The sequence below is a fragment of the Acartia tonsa genome, chromosome 3 (genome assembly GCF_053477335.1).
Source record: "Acartia tonsa isolate MP-2025a chromosome 3, ASM5347733v1, whole genome shotgun sequence".
In the NCBI taxonomy this organism is placed as follows: Eukaryota; Metazoa; Arthropoda; class Copepoda; order Calanoida; family Acartiidae; genus Acartia; species Acartia tonsa.
The window spans coordinates 46050075-46076499 of record NC_137262.1 but is presented as its reverse complement, the minus strand read 5'-3'; the positions used below and the strand labels follow the sequence as shown (position 1 = coordinate 46076499).

General features: G+C 30.5%; 3 protein-coding genes across 3 annotated transcripts in view; 2 read left to right on the top strand and 1 right to left on the bottom strand.

Moving 5' to 3' along the window:
- poe (E3 ubiquitin-protein ligase-like protein poe) overlaps window positions 1-26425 on the bottom strand; it is a 415170-nt gene that overhangs the window by 122282 nt on the left and 266463 nt on the right. The gene's annotated exons all lie outside the window — the stretch shown is intronic.
- Window positions 1046-5470, top strand: LOC145315276 (putative ankyrin repeat protein YahD). Its single transcript, XM_080155302.1, has 9 exons — window positions 1046-1133; window positions 1842-2003; window positions 2818-2880; window positions 3123-3185; window positions 3274-3360; window positions 3622-3669; window positions 4017-4118; window positions 4584-4700; window positions 5243-5470. Exons 1-9 carry the CDS (start codon window positions 1062-1064, stop codon window positions 5315-5317), a joined length of 789 nt encoding a protein of 262 aa, XP_080011428.1. The 5' UTR covers window positions 1046-1061; the 3' UTR covers window positions 5318-5470.
- LOC145315275 (neo-calmodulin-like) lies at window positions 8816-22091 on the top strand. The gene is made up of 6 exons (XM_080155301.1): window positions 8816-8915; window positions 10221-10304; window positions 11530-11667; window positions 12184-12244; window positions 14932-15064; window positions 21010-22091. Exons 1-6 carry the CDS (start codon window positions 8859-8861, stop codon window positions 21083-21085), a joined length of 549 nt encoding a protein of 182 aa, XP_080011427.1. The 5' UTR covers window positions 8816-8858; the 3' UTR covers window positions 21086-22091.

Here is a 26425-nt window from a genome sequence, read left to right as displayed (position 1 = left end):
TCGCCTTTTTAAAGTCAAAGATACATAAATTCAAATGTTCCGATAAAATTATTAAACATTTTTATATATTTTGTAGATATTCCTATAAACCCTAATAATATGCAACGGAATACCTAGATTCACTTGATTAATATTATGTGAAAGCAACCTTGATATGAAATCAGTTTATTTCCATCATTTGCTTCAGATAGGTACGAAGCTCTTTATATTGCCTATAAAAAATGACGTCATAAAATACAAATAACTAATAACAGCCCATACATAGACTAAATTACCAATGGAGGCCCAGTATACATTTATATTGGCCAATAGTAGGCCATTATGACGTCATTTTTTATAGGCACTATAAAAAGATTCGATAGGTACTTTTAAGCTGACATATAGATATACCCAAATTAACTTCATTTAAATATCATGTATAGTATTTTGAATTGTTAGATCAGTTTTTACCAATTATTTCCATCAAATCTACATCAAAAACTGATTATTCGTTAAACGTTTATTATTCAAAGCGAAGGTTTCATAAAATTATGCGTATTAACTCTATAATCATTTCAGGAAAGTCAGTATGTTCATTTTTAACATTAATGCTTTTTGAACACATTATCGACAGACCATCTAAAAACGTATTCTGTAATTATTTTATTTTATATTTTAGGGGAGTTTTTATCAGATTGGCACTTCTAAATAATTTTGTTATAGTTCGTTTGTATTGCCGTTTATTATAATAAGCTTCGCTTTTATGGAAATTAAAAAATAAATAAAGATATGATATCCATTAATATGTGGTAATATAATATAAACTTAAGACAAACCGATATTTTGTGTTTTAGTTTTAGTCTCACAGGAAAAATATTTACCGTTAGTTAGCGTTTAGTGTTGTTTAACATTATCGGTATTATCCTCTTTTTTTACAATTTGAAAAGTTTGGTACACCCCCCCCCCCAAACAAAAATTGAAGGGAATAACGCCATATAATCTTTGAAAAGATCATTTTTAAAATAAAACTTTCGAATTTGCTAATAATTAATGAATAAATTAAAACAGATAAAAGAAAAAAAATGTCAGCTTTCGACTTCAGAGATGCTTGTGAGGCAGGAGACAAGGATAAAGTTATGGGTCTTATCAAACAGGTAAACAAAAACCCTCTAAATATTATCTATTTAGCTACTAGAGGCTATGCACCTAGGGGCCTCTAGGGTCACTGGAGGTGAGGGTAGGGGAAGTCGTACCCCGCACTTTCTATTTTAGTTTTAAAAAAGGCAAACTAAATTTTTTTTTTTTTTTGGGGGGGGGGGGGGCCGGGGGGGGGTTGAAGAAATTTTTTCTGGGGAGGTTGATGGTAACCCCCTTCAAAATAGCTAGAAACCTTCCCAGGATTTATGAGAAGCTACAATGTAAAGGGAAAACCATATCGGTACAGCTGTTAGCGAGATCTTGTGCTTCGATACAAACTGAGATCCTTTTACTTTTTTACAAGGATAAAAGGCAGAATATAACAAACAAGAACTTAGGGGGGGGGGGGTAAAGTGGGGATTAACCCCCCCCCCCCCTAATTTTTTTTCATTTACCCCCCCCCCCCTATTTAAAATTTACCACTAATTATTTAATAGTATTTAAATTGCAATTTGCCCCCCAAAAAAATTTTACACCGGGGAAAATTTTTTTTTTTTTGGGGGGGGGGGGGGTAAAAGAAATTTACCCCTGCCAAAAGATTTCAAGTTTTTCACGCGCCATTACCCCCCCCCCCCAAACAAAAAAAAAATCATATATCGTTTCTTCTTTTGCCTCATTTCATAAATTTAACCAAAAATTTCTAAATAAGTCTAATCCTTAAAAAGGTTGATGTCAACGAGTGTGACGAGTATGGTTACTCTGGTCTTCACATGGCAGCTGAAAATGGTCATCTGGCGATAGTAGAAGCTTTACTAGAGGCTGGCGCTAAGATCAACTGCCTTATTTTTGACAGCTGTCTTACACCCCTGCATTTGGCTCTTTCAAAGGTATGTGTTTTATTGTTTATAATATTAGATGCGTTAGTAGTAGCTGTTTTTTTCAGCTTATGTTAAACAATTCCTTAATTTTACACATGTTGTTTTATTCCCTTTAAATTGGAAAGTTACTTTAAGGAAAACTTTTTGTAATATCATTGTTAAGATCATTGAAAGCTATAAGTTTTGTTAGAAGTTGTAGATAAAATTGAATGCTTTTGCTTTATCAATGGTTACTTAAAGACCTAAAGGTTCAAATGGTAAGAATTATAACATTTAGCCTTAAAAAGTAATTAAAGAAAAAGTACAGAGGCTGATTGTTGGAACTATCTCACACACTTTAGATTTGTATCATCAAAGAATTAAAAAGTCAAAAGTAAATTTGAAATAAGAATTGTAAAAATGTACCTTCTATTCTTATACAAAATAAATATAATTATGGTATTGTATTTGGCTTGTAAAAGAATAATTATAATTTTCATTCACAAAAATATATTTGAATGTTTGCACCGCCTACCTAGCTACCCAACACCAGGTTCTTTGTGTTATGTTCAATATTAGATATTGGAGAATTTTTAAATGGAACCACAAGCATAATTTAACAAAACACAATTCTATTGATTTATTTTATGCTTTTCATGCACTTTTCGCCCCTAGCATCTAGAACTACTGTGAAACTTAAATAAAATAGTCTAAAACCATCCTGATTTATTGATAGTATACAAATTTTCAAAATTTAAAGAAAATGCCTAATAGGATTATACCTTTTTTCCCAAAAGTAGCCTAGAAGAGTATTTTGACTTAATAAAAAGATGTTTTTTCTTAGAACAAGATGGATGTTGCTAAGAAGCTGATCAATGCTGGAGCTAATTTGGATCTTGTCAGTCAGGTATACAAAATAATTGCTTTACTTTACTTGGTATGTATTAGTAAGAATAAGTAAGTAAGTTGCTGTTGTTTAGTTTATTTTTTAGGGGTTTGGGAGATGAAAAAGGATAAAGCACTCTAAACTGAATCGAAGAGAAGCTATAAAGCAAAAAAATATGTTATAAAAACTCTATGTATTTTTAGCAACATTTAAAAATGTATAGAATCAAATGCTTTGTATTAGTCAAATTTATTTCTTTATAGATTGGTATTTGCGGACCAGCCTTACATTATGCTATCATCAAAGAAGACACTGAGATAGTAAAGGTAAAAAATATAACCTTTTAAGTATTAACATTTAATAATTATTTTATTTCTAATGAACTTTTTTTGTCATTGATTAATAATTTTTAAGTTGATGATTGCCAAAGGAGCAGATGTGAATGTCCAAGAAGAAAACAGTGGATACTCTCCTCTGTACCTTGCTTCCACACTGAATCAGGTAACAATTAATAATATTTATAGTTTGACAAAATAATTATGGAAAAGCTCAGCAACTTGATTAGATTGTTGCAATAAATTTTCACATACTTTGACAACTTTGTGTTTATTAAAGGAATATTAAACAGCCTATTTTTTTTCAAAACTCCTGTGAATATTAAACTATTTAGCTATTAACATTTTGACCTTTCAAAATCATCTTTGAAGCCTAAAATTTAGCTTGATTTAAAAAGATTTATGTACTTGTTTGAAATATATTTAGATTGAAACAATGAAGCTTCTATTGGCTACTGGAGCTGATGTTAATTTGGTGAGTTTTGATATTTTAACATATATTTTGTAATAATCTCAAAAATAAAATTTTATAGCTATTTGAATTTGCTTTAAGGATTAACGCCTGAGGTTTATAATTCTAGGACAAGGGCAAGGATTCTGACAAACAGTTCTAAGTAAAAATTTACCCACAAACCACTTTCTTCCTCCCTAGAGGGGGGCTCTTTCTCACCCACTTCTCTATAGTTACATCACAAAACAAGGTTTACGACAACATTACGCCACACAAATATCCAAAAATTCAGCAATTTAAAATGGAATTAATTTCCTGAATCACAGTCCCTGTATAATTCTAATTTTTAAAATTTATTTCGTGATTGTCAGGTTGATTATGAAGACAAGACTCCTTTACACTTTGCCGCTGCCAACGGTAATGGTGATGTTGTTAAACTTCTTGTTGATAACAAGGCAGATGTCAGTCTCCAGGTGAGTTATAGAGCTGCTGCACACCCTATTAAAATTGCTAACTTTTTGTGTATTTGAAATTTAAATGGATATTGTGTCGATTATAAAGCTTTAATAAAAAGGTGTCATGACTTACATTATATTTAATAATTAAATTTTTATAATTATAACACACTTTTATATCGAGTTTTCATATTCTTTTCTTCTTGAAATGACTATGTGTCTTATACTGTTTATGATCTTTCAAAGTCAAATGATGAATATGAATAGAGTTGCTTTTCTGCAATATAATTTAAATTAAATCTTTCAAGATTTACCGTTAGAATATACTTGGATAATCAACTCATTTATTGGTCAATTGATGGGAGGGGATGGGGTATAGGGATTGGATGAGACGTATCTTCATTTTAGCCCGCTGCGAGTTTCACTTTATTATCTTGTGTAACATTCAAGTAATAATAAATCCATTTTGTTATCATTACCTAGGATGGTGAGGGTGAGACAGCTCAAGCTAAAGCTGACAGAGCCAAGGAGGCTGAAATTGTGGCCTTTCTGGCAGCTGCCGCCACTGGCAAAATTCCTGCCAACGCCCCTGCTGGCAAGGTATATAGGTTTATTTGGCGCAACTATTTAACAATTTGTATCAGTTGATTAGTCAATATTACACTTATTTCATTATAAACTTACATTTCTTTAGAAGTAAAGGGGTCAAAAAGGGGTCTTAGAGATAAGGCAATGGACGATGAATCGATGTACGTACCCAATGACGATAATCAAAATTACTCTTTCTGTTTCTTAGATTATAGGATAAAAAGATTGAATGATACTAGTTTGAAACCAACCAATCAAAATTTAAAAACAGTAACTAAAGTTTTTGGGTCAACAAATAAGAAAATATGGTTCTAAATGTCCCCTCCCTCCCACAGTCAAATATGGGATTGGGTATTGAGAGATTACAGGGGGGGGGGGGGAGAATCTCCTCATTCTTTACACTTTAAGGTTAACATCTTACTAACATGTAGAGTTAGGACCTCTAGAGATGGTGCGGGCAGTCATTTTTAATTTTATATAAAAGTTGGAATGGATAAAACTGGATTAAAAATTACTTTTTAAAAAGATTTTTCTTACTTTAACATGTTTTCTAGGTAAAGGAAGTTCGTGAGTTCAGAACCATTGTCCCCCTGGAGGGATGCGGAGAGGGATGTGCTCCCCCTGAGTAAACTTGAAACAATTATGCTTAAATTTTCTCCAATAAATAATTACAACATGTAAAAAATTGTATATAATTTTAAAATATTTAAACTCTCATATTTATTAGTTTTGTTAAATATGTAATTCAAAATTAAAATATCTAGTAAATTCAATTCTATTTATATATTATATAATGTATAGTTTTTATTGTTTTTAGACTAAATTAAAAAAATTAAAAAGATTCTATTTGCACACCAAAGATCTGATAGGGTGCTCCCTCAAAACTAAGAAGTGTATTTAAGAAAAATAGGCAATATGTGCCGAAAAGTTATGTATAAGGAAAAATAAATATAAAAAGGTAATTATAGACTATTATTTGCTACTTGTTATTTAGTATTCTTTTCTAAAGTGTAAGTTTTCCTCCATGATGTGTCAATACGTACTTTTTCTTTTACAAAAATGTTTGGAAATATTACCATTCTTGTGACTATTTACTATGTAATGTATGAACATACTTTTACTAAGTACAGAGAGAGAAAATATAAAAAGGAACACTGTAATTGAAGGTATACGAGTGTTTATAAAATCAAACAAATTTTATAATAGCAGTAAGAGAGAACATTATTAGCATTAATTCAGATGCTGTTTTCATTTCAACTTTTTAACTTTACAAAAACAGCTTAATTATCTTTAATACAAAGTACATCGATGTCTCTCTGAAGCTTAAGATCTCGGTAACCGCTAAAATTATTGGGTTCTACTCTTAATGGGATATACTTACTGTTTCCGAGGTGGTTTTAGACTATTTTCTCAGGGCGGGTCTAGCGGCGAAGCAGCTAATTATTGTATTATTTACCATTAAAAGTACATCATGCTTCGAACAATAACAAATTATTAATTTATGAATTCAATTTTGCTATTCTTAAAAAATGTAACATTCTGTAAGAACACCCTAATTTTGAAGGTGGACAGAGGCATGCAAAGGTTGTTAAGATATCTGTTAAAGTTGAAATTTTATCGGTTTTATGATTATGAATCTGCTTCAATTATTCTATAAACATACTAAATTTATCCTAAATTTCCATACTGTGTTATATCTTAAATATTCTCTTTATAAAATTGCATTTATGCCATGGATATTGGATAAGATATATGAATTTTACATCTATAAACTTTGACCTTTTGATCTAAATACACCAGTAAAATAATGATATAAGGATATAAGCAAAAAAATATTTAACTGAGTATTGACAGGGAAATATGCCTCCTTTGACCTATAAGAATATCCCCTATAGGAGAGAATCATATTGGTCAAGCGAAAATAAAGATCTTAAGCTGCACACAGGCATAGTCCTATCTTCCTCCGTTCTTCTGGGAATTTTTCGGCATAGCATGTCATAGTTTTGAACTTTTTTTGTAGACACCTATGTCTATAAAATCACCCTTCCCCAACATATAGTTTTTTAATCAGATAGAAGTTTGGGCGAAGCTGCTTGTTAGAAATAAAATAGTTTGGTTCTATAGTCTGTATGTATATTATCATAATTGCATAGCTATAATTTTAAAATCTTTTTATATTTGAAGAGTAAAGAAACCGCTTTAGATATTTACGCGACAAGAAACCTGATCATGATAAAGTGAGTGTTCTTGCTAACCAACAAAATTTTCCAATTTTTACAAATTTTCAAAAATTTTAGTAAAATTTTATTCTTCATTAATATTTCTTATTTATTATTTGCAATTAAAAAATTCTTCAATATTTTGTTATCATCATAGAATTATTTTTTCCCTAATCATGGTCCTTATATATTATCTAGAAATACCAAAAAATCTCTTTTATACTGGTTAATAAAAAGGTTACATTATTGTAGAAATACCAAGTATACATTATGAGTGTTCAGGATAGATATAACCTCTCTTCTCAAGGTTTAGTTACTTAAAGTCAGAGAAATAAGAATGGCCTAATGTATATTAATCGGGTCGTATTAGAGACAGTTTTCCACAGAAAATGAAGATATCTATAATACAAAGTAGAACGATGTGTGTCTGTCTGTTTGTTTGTACCGAAGGATCTCGCTAACCGCTGAACCAATCGGGTTCTCCTTTACAGGGTAGCTTCTTATAGATCCCAGGAAGGTTTATAACTATTTTCTTGGGGGGGGGGGGGACACCCCCCCCCCCCAAAAAAAAACCATGAAAAATACCTCCCCTAGTAATTTATATAAAGAAGTAAGTTTTTTGAACTACTGAATTGGTTGAGTTCTCATTTTTAGTGTAGCTTTTGTTTGGCCCTGAGATAGTTTTAGGCTTTTTTATTTAAGATTTAAGCCTCTGGATGGTTTTAGGTATTTTTCTAACCTCTTTGAAAACAGAGCTAAGGGCTAGATGCTTTGGGCGCAACCTCTAGTAATAATGTATTGAGTTAATTTCTGTTTTGTTAGCCCTTGGGGACTAATTCTATGATCGTTATTTTCCATAATGAGATACAGGTAATTTCATTATTGCTTATATCCGGGTTTGATCAAGTGGAGATAAATAGAATTCAGAGCCATACTTAAAATCACATAACTGAAAAAATAGTAGAGTGGTTTCCCTATTATCCCATATGGACTACGAGCATTATACTTATAGGTTAGGGTAAGTAAAGTTAAAATATTAAAGTTCTTTTAGATTTTATTTACTATGAGACAAGCCCTTGGTACTTTATTTCTCCAACCACGGAATATATGACCCATGCTCTGATGCAATACCCACCGTATTTGCGTGCCCATATATGAGTTTCTTTCACCCATACACACACACACACACACACATACACACACATACACACACACACACACATAAACTCCCAGAGAAGGATTGTTGGTTACATCGGGTGCATGGGAGTTTCTCACACACGTACCCACACACCCACACATACTCCTGCACACCTCCATCCACTTATGGGTGTGTGTGTGTGTGTGAAGGGGACTAAAAGAGTAAGAGTTACATGAAGAATGGTTACGGTCTTGTCTCTTTAGGACTTTAAATAAGATCGGTTCGGTCAGTAACTTTTCTGTCACACTGATGGGAGGGTCTAACGCTTTTCTAAAATTTGTTACTAGTATTTAGATCAAAAGTCCAAGGAAATATTTGACCGCAAAAGGAGAAATTATATTTTTATTCGAGATATGTATGCTTTTGTATTGAAAAAAAATAAATAAAAATGTTATTAGTTTAGGCTAAAATTTTATAAAAGACACTTTGACTTCAACGAAACATTCGATATAAACCATTAAAGAAGCTTAAATAATATGTTGACCTTTCTATTAATCTAAACATAAACCTTTATATGTAATTTTATTAAAGTGTAGTAGCAACATGATTATTTGACCTATCTATTAATTTTACCTTCCAAAAATAAAGTAATAAGTTGAAATAATAAGGTTATAATTTTGATTTTTTTCGTTTAAAACATAAAAATGGGGTTAAAATGCAAAAATATAAAAAAAAACATCAAAGCTTCGGTATTATAAAACTAATAAATATTGTAAAACAGTTTTCTTTTTAGAAAATCACTAAAATATTACAATGAAAAATCCTTTAATTGAAAAAGATTTGAATGATCAACCAATTGAAAAATTAAAGGTAAGGAGAAAAATTAATTCTTAGAAATAAGAAAATTTCAAAATAGAAAATCTTTCAGAATAGAAGTTTTAAAACAAGAACAATATAAATACAACTAATATTTGTCTGTCCTGTACTATTATTTATTTTTAGGCATACATCTCCTTAATTCAATAATAATTAATTGAATAATGAGGAAAACTAGAAAAATTGTTTCTAAATATTTTCTGCATATCATCATAACTAAATATATCATATTTTTGGTTTGATTGTCGTTTGAGATAAACTAACTGCTATACTTTTTGAGTTCTATTTTTTTTGTAAACTTCTTTCAATTTTAAGTCTGGATTGTTTTGGGCTAATTAATTGCCCTCCCTCCCCCTTGATTCTAAGGTCGTAGCCTCTAGTATATTATGACATATATCTAAAATATAGATTATTTAAAAATTCTTTTTACAAAGATGTGTGTAATGGTTAGACAATGTTCATTAGATATAATTGACGTCAATTAGATAGCTGTCACAACTGATTTCCGCTGACGATATCAGCTGCTGCTGATCCATTGTACAATACTATATATCTGTAAGATGTATTAGTAACCATTAGACCATAAAATGCATAAATATTCATTAATTATCTCATCATTATGAGCATTATATTAATAGTAGCGCACCTTCTGCATAATTATTCTCAAATATGTACATTAAGTAACATCTATGCATTATGAAGCGACTCCTGAGGTGGATTCTTTAAAAAAATTTGCCCTACTAAGGGCAAAAATTAAACAAAATCATAGAAGGAGTATTAACATATGATTTTGTTTAATTTTTGTAGATTTTTAATGTGGTTTTGGTTGATTTTTCACGAAAACAATTTTGCCCCACTAATCGCTTAGCTTTAAAGAATCCACCTCTGGTTTTGTGTTAGTATGTCATTACTTTGAGAACATTTTTAAAAGAGAAGCTACAATATAAGTCTTCATGTCTATCTGTCTTTCCTTCTTCCTGTCTGTTGGGTTGGTAATGCTCTTCTAGACATAATATTGGACGTAATCATTCTGTTATATCCACTAGTTTAAATTTACCATATATTTTTATGATTAAAAAATGGCTATTGAAATTCAACTCCAATTCATGACCACTTTATAAAATAAACTAGCATTACAAAGAGACAGACTGCTAGAGAACCTAAGCATTATAGTTAATAAGTTATAGAATAATTTAAATGATTGCATACATTGAATAAAAATATTGATATAAACTAAAATTTACAAGATGGAAAGAAGTTTAAAACATTGAACAGATTAAAAAATTAATTTTTATTTAGGAGGAGGAGGACCCTTCAATAACATTTTACAAAGAAGCTTTTGATAATTTTGACTGGAATAATAGCGGCACAATTTCAACTAAGGTATGCAGCTGTCTATAGTGCCCTAGCCAAATGGGGATAAATGTCACTGCATTTGGCCTACCTATTCTATTAATCTCAGGAAATACCCTATACCCCATCTCTCTTCTAGGGGGTTTCTTTTACCCCTTTCCTTTCTCTTTTCCTCTACTATGACGTCAACAGAATAGGGAGGCTAAAAGCGTTGACATCTATCACCATTTTACTAGGGCACTAAACTTAACACAGTTACCAAAGGTATGTGTTCATCTGTTTAAATATCTGGCAAGGCTGCTGTTCATGACACTGCCAGGGTCCAACAACCAAGAAAAAACTAGGGAGAGTAATGTCTCCTTTTCTTTCTAAACTTCTGTGGTATTAGGTAAAACATTAACCATGTGACAACCAACACCATGATTGCACATATTTTTTTCTGGAAGTCCCAACTGTGAATGGTAATTAGTTGCGTCAGGTTGTGGGCCAAGACATTCCCATTGTATTTATTACAATTTATGATAATCCCTTTACCAAGCAGCAGAAGGTACCCTAAAAGTCAAAATGTCCGATTTAGATAATTCCTTCTTTCCATGGCTAAAATATATCTTCTCTGAAAACGTTATATTAAACATTCTAGAGACTTACTGAAAACCAGTATTAAAAACATAAACCCAGCTATTTTAATGTATTGGAAATAAAACTATTAAACCACGTAAAAGTAAATAATGTACACAATACTTAATCAAATTAAACCAAAGCTAACCTAACAAAGCATTATCAAGTGGGGAAAAAGGTCTAAAAGTAAAATTAATTATAAAAGTTTTTACATTAAGCAAATTTTCATTCTAATCTATTACCCACTAGGGAAGGGAGTTTTAGAATAATGGATTTTTTTTTGTAAAATTAATAAAATATTTATGTATTAGGTTATTTTTTATTCAATTTTTTATTTAATTTTTTTTGAAGTTTCCTAGGCACGATCTTTGACAAGGTAGGGGGGTTAAAGGAATGATTATACCACCCTCTAATTAATCTAATTCTTTTCCTCTCCAATATAGAAAATAGGAGGGGGTTAATAAAAATTCAGCACCAAGGTAAAAGTGTTGAAACTTGCGCCATTTTAACCCGCTCCTGAAGTTTGATAATACAAAAAATAAAGGTAAAACAGTTTTTAATGCGATACTTCTTTTCTTTATGTTTTAATCGTAATCTACATATTTTGTCCTTTAAAATAGTTGACTCTCTTTTACAGGAGCTACAATATGCCATGCGACGTGGTGGCCAGAATCCTACTGACGTCGAAGTGCAGGATCTTGTAAATAAAATTGACGATGGCTCCGGCACTTTGGATTTCCAAGATTTCGTCCTTGTTATGTCAGAGAAGAGCAAGGTACAAAATTACTATTTTAAAACCACTGGGTCTGAATTTTTTGTGTATATTCCCTTAAGTTCAGGCCTAATATGCATGAATTTTTATTGGATATTGAATCGACACCCTCTTAAAGTAAAGGCATTTTTTGCGATAATGATTTCAAGTTACATTATCTTTGATAAATATTTCTGGATTTCATTAATTATTCTTAAAATGGTTTGTTAATTTATGCCTTAAAGAATGTATTTTTTTGCTTACTCCTGTTACTGTCATTCTTAATTTATATTATTTTAAAACTGTTTCAAAACCGATTAATATCCAGTGGATCAGAACCGTTATTCAGGTATACTAAATATTCATGTATAGCATCGTATTACAGGCAATTTTGCACGAATATTAATATGAAAATCATAAAATTAATACCAGTTTTGTTAGCTCAATGGTTCAATTTGTCAATCTGTCCATAATACGTTGCGCTAAATAACTATTGTAAGATTTTTAGGGATAATTAAAAAATAATCTATTAATTTTTAGGAGGTAGATCCAGAAACACATTTTAAAGATACCTTCAGAGTTTTCAGCAAGGATGAAGAAGGTAAGAAAACACTCAAAAATATTAAAATCCTCACATAAAAGTAACAGGATGTCTGCCTATAGATACCGAATGATCTTGCTAATATCTGGTTCTGCTTTACAATTTAGCTCCTCACAGGTCCTATGAAAGGTATCACCACCATCCCACCTTGGTTAAAAGCATAATGTTTACCAAAACTTCTACCCCAAACATTCCTTAAAGGTAAAAGCCTGGCTCGTTACAGTAAAATACTTTTGTTTGTATATATCTTATTATAAAAGGGCTTTATTAATAAAACTACCAAAAATCCATGCCAGAAAAAAATAGAGGAATACTGAAAGTATATAATTCTTGACAGAGACTAATTGATCTAATCTTTATGAATATTCTTTTTATGGAGAAAAAAGGGGAACTTTATTATCAAATATAACGTTTACACAGTGAAGTAAAGGATATAACCACAGTACCAAAATACTGTAAATTGACTGTAAATTATTAGTATTAAAAAATACAATTATCATTTTATTAAATCTTGTTTGGGTTGTACAAACCTTAAGTGTCTCAACTTTTCCAACTATATTTTACAGAAGGGGTAAATTTGATTATTATAATTGGGGATATACATTAATCTATCGTCCATTGTCTCATCCTTTCCAGTTTTAATTGTACAAAATTCTCCACCTTTTATAATCAAACAACTTAATGTATAAGACAATGTATTATAATTTGATGTTCATGACTATTACTAGATTAAAATTACTGGTAAAAGTTTAGAAAGTGCTAGTTTGTACAAGTACTACCAAATTAAGACCCCAAAGTTTTAAACAACAAGTTAACTTTATTGACTATATATTATATAAATATAAAGTCCAGTGTCCCCCTCTTCTTAGGCACAACAATCACTGCTTTTATATTCTGATAAAATTGGTGACTTTGTACGGAGGAAACGAAAGAAAAATTATCATAGACATAAAATAAACCCCATGTACAAGATTATACAATTTCTAATTTTTTTTATTTTATTTTCATTTTTGATGTAATTCATATATAAGGTATATGATGTCTTTCTGTTTGTATTGAAGGATCTGCTATCTGCATAAAATCATATTTACAATGTAGCTTCTCAGAGATAGAATGGATTTGGACGTATATGACAGTCCAACGGATCAACAAAAACTAAACAAAAATAACTTTGCTCATAAAAAGTTTGTTAAGAATTTAAATATTTTGGCATTCAGATATATAAAAGGACAAAGTTGTTTAAACTTTATGTTATGCTTAACCATGCATTTAAGTTAGGAGGTATTCAACCAAGTCCACCAAAGTTTTGTAATTCTAAATTTTAGGATGAATAGCAATTCATTTAGAATAAAGCATTCAAGTAAAATTTAAACGGATATTATAAAATAATTATAACTATTAGCCTTTAATAGTAATCAAATATTGCTGATTTTTCATGAAACAATAGATTGCGGCATTTTAAGGTCATTATGCCCTTCGTTGTTTCCAATTACATAATAGTTATTTCTTTCATCGTATTATAAACGGCTTTCCGCGGATATAGAATGTACAATTATAAGATTAAAACTAGTTTTTTTAGCCCCGAGGTGCCGAAGGCACGGGCTAAAAAACTGGTTTTAATCTTATGATTGTACATTTCTATATTCGTAGAAAGCTGGATATAATACGATGCTAGACATAGTTTTTTTTCTCGTATGGATGAGAACCGGTTCCTATCCACCGGATTCGAATGAATACGAGAAAAAAATGCTGTTTTAAATAGAAATTAAGTAGTTTGCCATGAAAGATCATTGAATAAATTTCATGAAAAATTGATGTAAAGCATTCTAATGTTTTTCCTTAATACTGAATATGCTATTTGAAAAATTTGCTAGAGTGCATAAACATGTAGAAGGGCATAAGCCGGATGACTTCTAAGCAGATATTCTTTAGAACCCAAAAATTAGGAAAGTTAAGAATTAAAGTAAAAGTTGTAACTGAAAGGTCCTGGTTATGTGCATTTGCAATTAGCTTCTTCAAACTTTACAGGATATATTTTAAAGTCATATTAGCTAATTCTGCATCTGTTTCTTAATAGTAGCGCGACAGCTCTATAACTTATAGTATCCATCCATCACTCAGGTTTCAGGGACACATTTTTTTTTCGCCAGATGTTTTGAGTTCTTTCTAATTAATTTATTAAAACAATAGAGTTGGAAGGGGATAAATAACTGTATGTCCCCTTCCCGAGGACTCTGTGCCGGCTTTCAATTGGGTCTTTGAAAATCAACCAATAGCGTCGTGAATATCAGCCAAGTTGCTAAAAAAAGAGTAGAAAGCAATTTGCCAGCAGACGTAAGGTACCCAATAAGGGATACAGGTTGTTGTCTGATTATACATCTATACTATAGATTTATCATTGAAACGATTCTCCTAATTAATAGGCTTTTATTTTAGTTTTAAGTTTTTCTGGCTAATTTGTAAGGGTTGAGTTATAAAGGGAGATTTACGTGGATGGTACATGATGTAGCCATCTAAGTTTTTTTTTATGAAGATTTATTATATCAACTAGCTTTTCCCGACAGCATTTTAACTGTACTTGGTTTCAAAAATGATTTGCTACTTATCCTAGTCATCCTAGTTCATTTTATTTTTCAAAAATATGACAAAAATGATATTAGCGACAGGAATAAATTGTACCTATTTAGGGTGTATACCTGCTGAAGAGATGAAGTTTGTGCTCAAACATTTGCCCGGGAAGGTGACGTACAAAGAAATCGACCAAATGATTCATACTGTCGACAAAAATGGGGATGGAAAAATTAGCTTTTCTGAATTCAGGTAATTTTAGTGTATGATAAGAGTATTGTTCGTTTGATTAAAGTTGAACCTCCACATTACATTTTGTTTCCAAAAGAAGAAGATATTTTTTTGTATGGGGGGGGGGGGGGGGATATTTTCTGTAGTGATTTCTATTGGAAGGATGGAGGTATTCCTACCCCAGTGAAAACTTTCCCTGTACCTCTGCAAAGCTTCACGGTAAAGTAGAACCACATGAAACCTAAAACAACTTAAAATCTATCACATATAATGTTAAAAGTCTAAATCAAAGCACATATGTGCTATTTAAATACCTTTTCTCTTAAAAATGTGCTAAAATGCATTTTTGCCAGGGATACAGGGATAGGACAGTGGATAAGAAATTGGGATATTCTTATTAATTTATTCATTTGTAAGATTAAAAGAAAGGTTTGAATGTTAAATAATTTAGTTGCTAGTTTCCCCTCCCTCCCTGATTTTTGCATATAAAGTAATAATATAGCTTTGCACTCTTAGGGAAAATGGAAAAATAAGTAAAAAAATATTATGTTCGACCTAGAAATAATCTATAAAATCTTCGATTAATTAACAAATAAAAAGTTGACATTTATTAAAATTTTATTGAAATAGATTATCTAAAAAATATTCCAATAAACTTTATCTTCTTTTTAAACTTTCATATTGATATTAAGTTAATACATCAAGAAGTACAACGTTTAAAAAGTATAGAATAAGAGTCTTTTTATAAAAAAATCAACCATTAAGTTTTTTTTACTGTGTATAAATGACTTGATTTATCGTCTCATTGGAATAAAACTTTTTGTTATGATTTGGGCTTGAATAATTTTTTTTTGTGATACTTGAAATTTTGACATAAAATTACTTTTGTAGTACATCAACTATAACCGAAAGTTAGTTTGATGAGAGAAAAAAATATTTTCTGAAATTTTGACAAATTAAACTATCAGTTAATCCTTAGAAAAAAGTAATAATGTCATTGCATATAAAGCAATAATGGTTATAGCTCTGTGCTTGTGAATAGGAATTAACCACTGCCAAGTAAAATAGTTTGTTTAAAAAGTGAAGAGATTATTACTCTAAAATAATATTAAGTTGTAAACCAAATAATTAAACAATTGAACTTTGGTATTTTGGATAGTTTTCTTTATTTTTGAAAAAGAAGAATAACAAAATCCATAAAAGCGAAGCTTAATACAGGATCATCTATTTGGCCTGTCTTTTTGATTCATCAAATCAGACAGTCATTCGAATATTTACAAATAGAGTGACTGCATTTATAACATAAAAGAAACACAATATTATTTAAATATGTAGTGAAATATATAGCATACACACAGAACATTTCATAAGGACATACTTATGTATTTAGACTTGATTATAGAGATACTTCGCTTATTGCACGGATGCTAATCATCCTAAAAATCAATAAGACAATTCTTATTTGTGTAAATTAACAAAATAGCCATCCATCACGGACTAACGGAAAGACGGACCTAATTTTAGAAAAGCTTTCTGAATTGAAAAATCCTGTATATTTGAAAGACAAAACTGTACAATGTATACAATGTTACCTGATGTTAATATAACATAATATGAATGTAAATGAATAGTCATAGTTGATGTGTAAGAATTATGATAATGGATTATATTAATATCTTATTCTGTGATCAAATACAGAATACAGATGTATATATGTACTGTACATATTGTCAATGGTAGGTGTTATCCTCTTCCCTTATTTAGAAAATAAATTGAAAATATAGTGGGAGGGGGGGGGGGGAGGATTTTAGTTAGTTTGATTATTAATTTAGGACAGTTTTTGTCATATTGGGAAGTCCTGCATGATTAGGGCATCCGCTGGGGTTAGGAATAGGTAAAAAACTCTTCACTCTTCCTTATTATATATTTATTTGAAGTATAAAATTGGGGGATAAAGGGGGAGGTCATTTTCTAGTAAATTCCGTAAAAGTGTGTAAAGGTGTGTGTGTTATAAGGCCTAAAAATAGTAGTAGAACGATAAGGTGCTCCCTATTGTTCTATTCAATAGGGAATACAAATATATAGAGCACCTTATCGTTCTACTACTATTTTTAGGCCTTATAACACACACACCTTTACGGAATTTACTAGAAAATGACCTCCCCCTTGATATAGAAAAATAAATATATACATATTTGATATAAAAAGTTAACTATAAAATATCTATGCCTTTCAAATATTAAAGAAAAATAGTTTTAATTGTTTGTTATTATACACAAAAAAATAATGAAAAAGAAGATAGTTAGACGGACAAAGTGAATTGTAGAGAATCTTTGCTACCAAAAAAAATGATAAAAAAGGACAATAGTTCTGTAATCATTTGTTATCATGGCTGAATAAAAGACACAAAAAATACATGCATTCAATAGAGCCAGGGAAACAGGGATAGTACAATGGACAAGAATTTAATCCTAGCCCTAATAATAATGTGAAAATTTTGCCGTTGATAGATGAGCTGGATCTTTAAATCATTTAATGGTGCGCCAAATCGGAGTGCGGTGAATTTCAGCCAATCACAGCACGGCATTTCGTAAAATGCTGTGCTCTCATTGGTGGAAAGTTGGCTCACTCCGATTTGACGCACCATTGAAATGATTTAAAGATCCAGCTCTGGTTAAAAATGAAAGAGAGGAGGGAGATTGATTTTACTGTCATTATCCTCTCCTTCCCTGAAAAAAAGGATAGATATTAAAAGGAAGGGAATAATACACTAATGAAAACATTCATAAATAGCGAAGCACAAAAAATCATGCAATTGACAAACGTACAATGTTAGTTTAAAAGCAGATGTTCAGTTGTCATAACAAAGAAAAGAAAGAAAGGGAATATGCATTAAAAATAAGTTTATGTCTTACGAAGCATGACCGATAAACAGTCGTCGAAACAATGCATAGACTATAATATTTACTGAACATTAGCGAAGCACAAAAAATCATGAAATTGACAAGCGGACAAAGTTAGTTTAAAAGCAGATGTTCAGTTTTCATAACAAAGAAAAGAAAATGAGAGAAAATATTTAAAAACTAGAGAAAATCACGAAATCTTTAAAAAATAAGGTTTATGTCTTTAGAGGCATGATTGACAGACAGTCGGACAAAACAATGCTTAGACTAGATGCGCATATGTCATATGAATATTCACTAAAAATTTCAGCTGTTTATCTTCAATAGCATCCTGGAAAATCACACTTCTCTATAGAGTTGCGAACTGACTGGCGGACAAAGTGAAATATAGAGTAGCTTCGCAGCTAAAAAATAAGGGAAAATACTATCTAAAATGTATTATGAATAGAATATTGCATTTATTACTCAAACTATTCTACAAGCCAAACCTTTTTGTCTGCTGGTATATTGTCTTAATATCTTTTATTAAAAAGGCTGTGATGAAAACGTGAATATTTAGATTCAAGTTTAAATATGTTGCTTATGATTATAGGACAAACGAACATTAACACCTATAGAATGACCGAATTTGAAAAGAAGAATACTAATTTATTACTAAAATATGTAAAATTATATATAAATTTGTTGCCAAATTAGTACTTGATGCTTTGCCTAAAAATTGCGCCTTATTGTCCTAAGAATCATTATTTCAGCTATCTGATCAATTATATAAATGTGCCATACAAATAAATCAATGTCAAAAAGTTTAAATGCAGCATATTTTAATTGGACGAACGGACTCTTTCTGGGAACAATTATTGAGTTGCTACTCTTTCTAAATCGTTCCTACCTGTTTCAGGACTCAACTGCAAAGTTTAAAATCGATATTTATTAACGATAAGAGCTATCCGTTACGTACGGACGGACCAGCCCTAATTGTAGAAAATCTTCGCTTTTTACAAATTAAAATAAATAATATATTTAACTGCGCGATGTCTCTTTAGAATGTTTTGAAAGTAGAAGGAAGAAAAGTAATATTTAGAGAAAATATGAGACATATTAAATAAGGACGGCAATTCCCATACGTAGCCGGGCACGGGAAATACATAAATACAAGCTAATGTGCATTCATGGTTACTACGTACAATGTACATAGAGTGATTAAAACTTTATAAACAAAAATGTAAGAAAACTAGTTAAGGATCAATTATATTGTTTCATGTTTTAATACTTTCCATGATCACGGGAATCTACACAAAAAATCAGACGTCTAATTTACTTGGCAGTTAAGTAAATGAAACATTACTCAATAGACAGACGTACGGACATACCATAGCTGTGTATAATAGTTAGTCTACCTTGAATATTACTGCAGTATAGCTTTAGAGAGAAGATAAAGGACATAAGACAGATATTCAAAATTATCCGAATAATTTAATTTAAACAGTTATGAGCTCTTTAATGGTTTTGTCTGTGGTAGTGCAGCTACTTTCTAACTACTGTATGCCTGTCAAACTGTCCCACCAAAATAATGGATATAGAATACGTTGATATATGAACAGGGGAAAATTTGTTATCAATATAGGTTGCTACAATGGTTCTCATTTATTGGTCAGTTGGTTCATCCAGTAGGAGGGAAGGGTATGTGGTAAGGGGGTGGATAAGGGGTATCGTTTCCAGCCAGCTTCGAGTATCACTTTATTAGAGCACATGACAATCTGGTGCAACATCCAAGTAATAATATTTCGATTAAAAAAAGACTGTAAAATTAGATTATTTATTGACAAAATGTTTTTGATCTGCCAATAAAGAAAAAGAACAGTTTTTTTTTACCTAAACGACTTAGTTTCAGACATAACTTGATTATAGAGATGATGTGCTTTAAAAATAGATAATATAAAAAAGAAGATAATTTATACAAATAAAATAGATAAGAACTTCTAGGTTGCCAAATAACTTCCGGAAAAAAATCAACAAAATCGTCTTGTTTATTTTGCTCTATACTAGAGTAACTAGAGTAGTAGTAATTAGAATAAATTTTTTTTTTATACCTAAACACACTTTTGTGAATAGTAGAGTAATCTAGTTAATAAAATCAATGTTTCTGAAGAGAGGGCTAACTTCTACGGACAAACAGACAAACTATTAATACAGAAAAGCTTTGCTTTAAGAACAAAATAACTAAGGTGCTAATTTAGTAACTAAACAAAGGGTCTCAAAGTTCAGCCATGTGACGTCATAAAAATGAGGAAGGTGAAAGAGAATTGGGAAAGAAAACCCTTAAAAAATTGATAGATAATCCCTCATATTTATGGCGTTACAAGGCTAATTTTTTGAGACACTTTGTCAATGTCCAGCTACTATGAAGAGCCAAAAGAAGCTAAATATATCCTTCCAGTCATATTTGTTGTCAGGATCCACAAAGTGTTACTTGTCGACATTAATAGTACAAATTTCACATAATAATCTGGTGTAAGATCCAAGTAATAATATATCCATTATTTTTCTACATTTTTGCTGGTTCAATTTACATTCATAATACATGTTAAGTGTAAATCATGATTTTGCGCCAAAATTTTTGTCAGCTCAAATTTTGCAGACAAATATGTGAACTGTTTTAGAGTTTGGAGACTATAAATCATACTGATCCCTAAAGTTCTATAAATACGTTCTCTTATTCGTTGTTGAAATATTATGGACTTTTATTAAATCTTGATTGGATTGATTGTACAAATTAGCAGTGTGTTATCTTTTCCACTAATAATTTACTCATAATTGTGGATGTGCATCAATTTTTCGTCTACTTTCTTATCCCTTAAGATCCCTATGGTTTTGGCAATTCAGCCCAAAATTATTTAACATATTGGCAGATAAGTTTGGACATAAATAAATATTTAATAAAAATACCCAAAGTTTTTAAGCCAAAAAATGAAGAAGTATATTGGTTACACTTTGAGTATAAGTAAAAATTCCAGTCCATTGTTCCCCCCCTCCCTTCCTCCATGGCTAACGTTTTTTTTTCAGAGTGATGATGGGTGCCTTCCCCATGTACATCCCAGACAACCCTGCCCCAAAGAAGGGAAAGAAATCTGAAGAATAAATATAAAAGAATCTGTCAGTTTTCGCCATTATGCATTTATTATATCAAAGATATATTCTAGTATATTCAACGATATAACTTGCGAAATAATTATACCATTATAACATAAAAAGATTACCGTTTTATTTTTTTAAGCAACGAAGGAAAAATTATAATTTTAAACCTAAAGCAAATTTATTGTCCTAGGACAAACGCAGGAGTACCAAACGTCGGACTGGACACTTAACCTAACCTAACCATTTTAAAACCATCTTATAGGTTTTTTCAATGCCTAAACACTGAAGGGGGCCCTATTTGTACATTCATATCTTAACCTAACCTAATCTGTATAGAAATACTTAATCAAATTAATATTTTAACACTCCTGCGTTTGTCCTAGAACGAATTTTATTGACATTATTGTCCTTGTTACCTATACAAATAGTATATATAAAAAAATCTTTTATTTGCCAAAATAATTCTTTGATCTTGCCAAATAGTTATGCCATGTTATAATATCTTAAAATATTTATTAAAAAGTTTTTATTGTAAAATTGTTTATTTATAATGTAATTTTTATTGATATAATATTAAGAAATTTCAGTCAATTTGAATCTTAACAAGGTAACATGTTTGAAATTTTTTTTAATGACTATTTTATTTTTCAAACTAAGCATATTTTTCCTTCAAATGTTTATTAAAAAAAAGCATGCTGTAATTATTTTGATAACAAGCAAAAATAATAAAGAAAATTTTTGATTTTGTGTTATTTTTATTTCCCAGATTTTTTTAGTAATCCAAATTAGGAAACAAAGACAAACATTGCCAGATTCAAATAGATTAAAATTAATGAATATTTATTTTTCTCATGTTTCCTAGTATGTTTGACAATCATGTCTTTTGGGGTATTTTTTCAGTATGACTTAAAATCTTATTTATTTCCGCTGGATCAAAACCGGTTCTTATATCTGATTCATACTGAAATACATGTATTGTATCGAATTATAAACAATTTTCAACGAAAAATTAATTCTATTTTTTCCGCGGAAAACTGTCTATGATTCGATACAATAAATATATATTAATCAATCTTGTTGCCTTTAATTTTTGTAGATAGATCAAATTTATTGAAATATTAAATGAGTATCCAAAATTTTAAGTTTTTTTTTTAAATTTTAACCAGCCAGGCTACTCTATAACTACATATAGTTTGATAGAACCAGTCGACCTGTCTGTAATGTGCGTCAATTGTATGTAAAAATCAGCATGTTTCGTGTTAGCAAAGGTTTCAGGGAAAGGTCATAAATTAGAAATTCTTCTCAAGTAAAGCATTGCTCTCAAAGACTCAGGGTTTGGGCCATTTTCATAGGTTGGGCACATAAAAAAAATAAGTTTATCTAATTTTTAATTAATCTAAAAAAATAAATAACATGATGTTTGTAGTCTCTTTTTATGCTAATAAAAGGCAATTAAACAATTTTTAGATAAGCTTACATTAGTTGATTCCACACCCACCTCCGCCAGTTTTTCCCATATAAAAAAATTAAATGTGAACTATATGGATGTTGTCATTCTTGTGAGAATATAAAGAATCAGACTATAATTTAGATTTATGTAAATAAATCTGTAGTTTGTTATGGGACTAATATTTATTGCATGTTTTGCTATATGTCTGTAGAAATGGATTTGAAAATATATGGAAGAAACATTTCAAAATGTTGAGAAAAATTAATAGTACGTCAAATTTATGAGTTGCAATTTATAGGCTTCAATATTTTTCAGTAACTAAAAATTGGGTACTGAACCCTACTTTATTGGTCTGGCTGTTAGTCAGTCTTTAACAAACAATTTAAAGCAGAAAAATCTAAAGAATATCATCCATTGCCCTGTCCCTTAATCCCCATGTTAAAATATACTGCAGTGTCGCATAAATTTCAAACTCACCCAAGGATCTTAAGGAATAAGAACAGCGACGATAAATCCCAATGATGAGAAAATTGCCCTTCTGTTAATAATATTAATGGTTGAAAAGTTTGAACACTGCTAGCTTGAAATAATTACAATCAAGAATTAATGACAGTTTTAAGCCAACTAATAAAAGTGCATGTTTATAAAACTTTGGGTACCAGTATAATGTCCAATGTCCCCTACCTCCATGAATTCACCAAACAATTCAATTTCAATAATATGAGCAATTTGATCTAAATTTTATTGTGATATATTTGATTGTTATGTTGAATATATTCTCTTTATTGAAGCAAAGCTTTTCTAATGTTCAATTTTAGCATCTTCAACATTTCGTATAATGTGGAGCACTAAAAAGTTCTTTTATAGGGTATGTATAGTATCATTGAATGACATATCAGAGAAAAAAACTACGTAAAAAATATATATATTATTATAGTTTAGTAGATAGGCATACCTTACTTTAGTATCAATATGAGATAGGTCGAAGAAAAGCATTAGAATTAAGTATAAGTGCTTCAAAATAATTTTATGATAATAAAGATAAATCGAAACTCTAAACTCTGCAGAAGACATTAGACTTGATGATTTTAGACAAAATTTACAATTTTTTCAAGCTCAAAATGGTTTTGCCAGTCACAGGCAAATTTATTGTGTTTTTGCTGCATGTAAAATATATTAAACTGAAACAGAAAAAAACTGTTTATAGTTCCTTTTATTTTAGTTTTAGAGACAAATATTTCTGCATTAATATCAATATTAGGCTGCTTTTGTTATCCACATTATTCATAGTTACAAAAATCAGAAAAAGAAGGGTCCCTGTATCGATATTGTATTGGGACTTTGAAATCAGCTAATTGCGTAGGAAATATAAACACAGCCAAGTCCCTACAAAAGAAAGAAAGCAGTTTGCTAACAGACTAAAAGGGTCTTCACCACTTGGGATGGTAGTTGTCTGGATTATACATCTTCACTTATACATTTATTGAAAACAATTTATTGAAAATTACAGAAAATTTCCATATATTTCTGTCCTGGGGCCTTTTCTACATTATATTTAGTCTACTATTCTACACTAAAGTTAAATGTATATTGTATATGTTACATTTACTCTATTATTGGTAAAGATAATATTTTACTTTATAATATACAGAATTTCATTAAAAATAACATGTAGGACAGTAACAAATGTCTTTTTTAAATCGAAAAAAAAACAACAAGAAGGTAATCTTTCATGTTCTTGTTTTGTTTAAACTAAGATTAAAACACATATAAGAAAATATAGAAAAGGTTTTTTGTGCACAGGTGGAAAAAAGGGTATATTACTCATGGGTGATTGACCTATTGTGGTAGCGGCCGCGGTTTGTCAGCCGCTTCCCAAGTTCGGGTATTACGGCAGTGTGAACAGACGTGGACAAGTATAATTATAGAGAAGCTGGGCTTCTCTATGTATCACCAAATAACAAACAGAATTTAATTGGGTGTTACTTTATTCAGAGTCTAAAGGTTACTGATTTATAATACAACAAAATAGTCAATGCACAGATTGGAATAATTAATACTAAATCAGAGGTTAATTATATATATACATACAATAAACAAAATAGGCAACAATTATCCCCCATTCCTGGAAAGAGGTGGGGGAACAAGCAAATCAGATTAACCATAATCGGGTTATCAAAACTATAAATACTTTTAATACATGGGGGAGGGTTCAAGTGTACCCACCCCCTTACTCAGGGGAGGTCCCTCGGACCTCCCACAAGTCGGGAGCAGGGTTGCCATAAAACCATGGCCTAGGGTTGCCGAATACCACACTATAATTAAGCAGAATTGACCTCTAGAGGGCTTGATGTCTCTTCAGGTTCGAGACCACACCACGCACCTTGAAACATACTCTGCATGTTATATTTTCGGTGTAAAGTCTATTCGCCCGATAAGCAACCAACCCTTTGATCTCACGACGTTTGTCTGGAAGTCCTAACTGTGCATAATAGCCCAGGACCAATTTAAAGCTTTCCTTCCAAGAAAGAGATCAAATTACATCTTTATTCAAATCTCTTACAGTATTATCATTATTTCAACACTCATATTTTAACCTTAGTGTTTAAATATGGAAATAATATATCATACAACCTATATATTTATTCATGTGTAATATGTGTATTTACAGAATCAACTATAGCCCGTTCTTAAAATAATGCAAATATAATTGTTACATATGTAATGTTTAAAAATATCTCCTTTAAATCAATGGAGAATCTCGCATTAACCTAGTAATTGATTAAAAGCGACTTGGCAGTATTCAATGTCGCGAAAACTATAAAATACAACCATCAAGATTTTATTTGATTTTGAAAATTACAAGTTATAACATTTTTGGTTTGTATTTCTTTCAAAGAAGTTTTATAACCAACCCCTCAAATACAACCCAAGTAAGATCAATATAAGTTGTACTTTGTTTTAGAAACCACCACGTCTCATCAGCAACTGTTTGGATATTGAAAAAAAAACTAAAGATTATTTGGAATTGTTGTGGAATAAGCTAAACTAAAATCTCTGAAAATTTGGCGTCATTTTCACGAATTTAACGATAGATTAAAGGCTTGATTTAACCAAAAAATGGTCTTGAGACCTGATAAAATTTTTATTGAAAATTTTTCCAGTCAAATTTTCTTGTTTTGTATTGATACTAAAAGCAATGTGTGTATGTGTGAAATTGTGCAGAAAAGTGAAATACATTTTCTCAATGGGAAATATAAATGCAGGAGACAAATAAGTCTTTTCCCTAATTTAGACAATACATGGACAATTTAGGACAATAATAAAACAGTATAAGTGCTTGCCTTTAACTTAAATTATTTCTTTTAAGACAAGAGTTAAGCAAAATACACAAAACTTAAGCATAACTTAAAATTTTTAAATGCCGAAAAATTCACAACCCATATGCAAAGTAAAAGCATAAAATAGCAACTCTTTGTCAGCAAAATTTGTTACTGCATAATTTGCAAACTAATATGTGTAAGAAACCAACTTTTTTTTTGCGAAAGCTGAATTCTAAAAGATCCTTTAAATTATGACAAAAATTCGCCTGTAAAGAAAAGAATGATGACAACAAGCATTAGACTTTCACTGTATGAACAAAAAAAACCTTGGATAATTATATCATGCCTACATTAACGATAGGAACTATTCGTTACTGACAAAGGCTCGGATTTCGGACGAATGCACGGATCGACCCTAATTGTATAGAAGCTTCGCCTTAAAAAAAAGATTTCTTTTATTTAGAATAAGAAAAAGTAAAATAAAATGGAGTGTATAGTTGAGATTGGCCAACATTTATTTGTATTTTATTTTAATGTTGCAACATTTATTCTGAAAAAAACAATAACAATA

What these genes read in the sequence shown, in the direction of transcription:
- LOC145315275 (XM_080155301.1), top strand. Translation starts at nt 8,859, where the DNA reads ATGAAAAATCCTTTAATTGAAAAAGATTTGAATGATCAACCAATTGAA. An exon ending in TTATGTCAGAGAAGAGCAAG is followed by an intron (nt 11,668 to 12,183) that starts GTACAAAATTAC and finishes ATTAATTTTTAG; the next exon opens with GAGGTAGATCCAGAAACACA. An exon ending in ATTAGCTTTTCTGAATTCAG is followed by an intron (nt 15,065 to 21,009) that starts GTAATTTTAGTG and finishes TTTTTTTTTCAG; the next exon opens with AGTGATGATGGGTGCCTTCC.
- LOC145315276 (XM_080155302.1), top strand. Translation starts at nt 1,062, where the DNA reads ATGTCAGCTTTCGACTTCAGAGATGCTTGTGAGGCAGGAGACAAGGAT. An exon ending in CTGGAGCTGATGTTAATTTG is followed by an intron (nt 3,670 to 4,016) that starts GTGAGTTTTGAT and finishes CGTGATTGTCAG; the next exon opens with GTTGATTATGAAGACAAGAC. An exon ending in CCAACGCCCCTGCTGGCAAG is followed by an intron (nt 4,701 to 5,242) that starts GTATATAGGTTT and finishes CATGTTTTCTAG; the next exon opens with GTAAAGGAAGTTCGTGAGTT.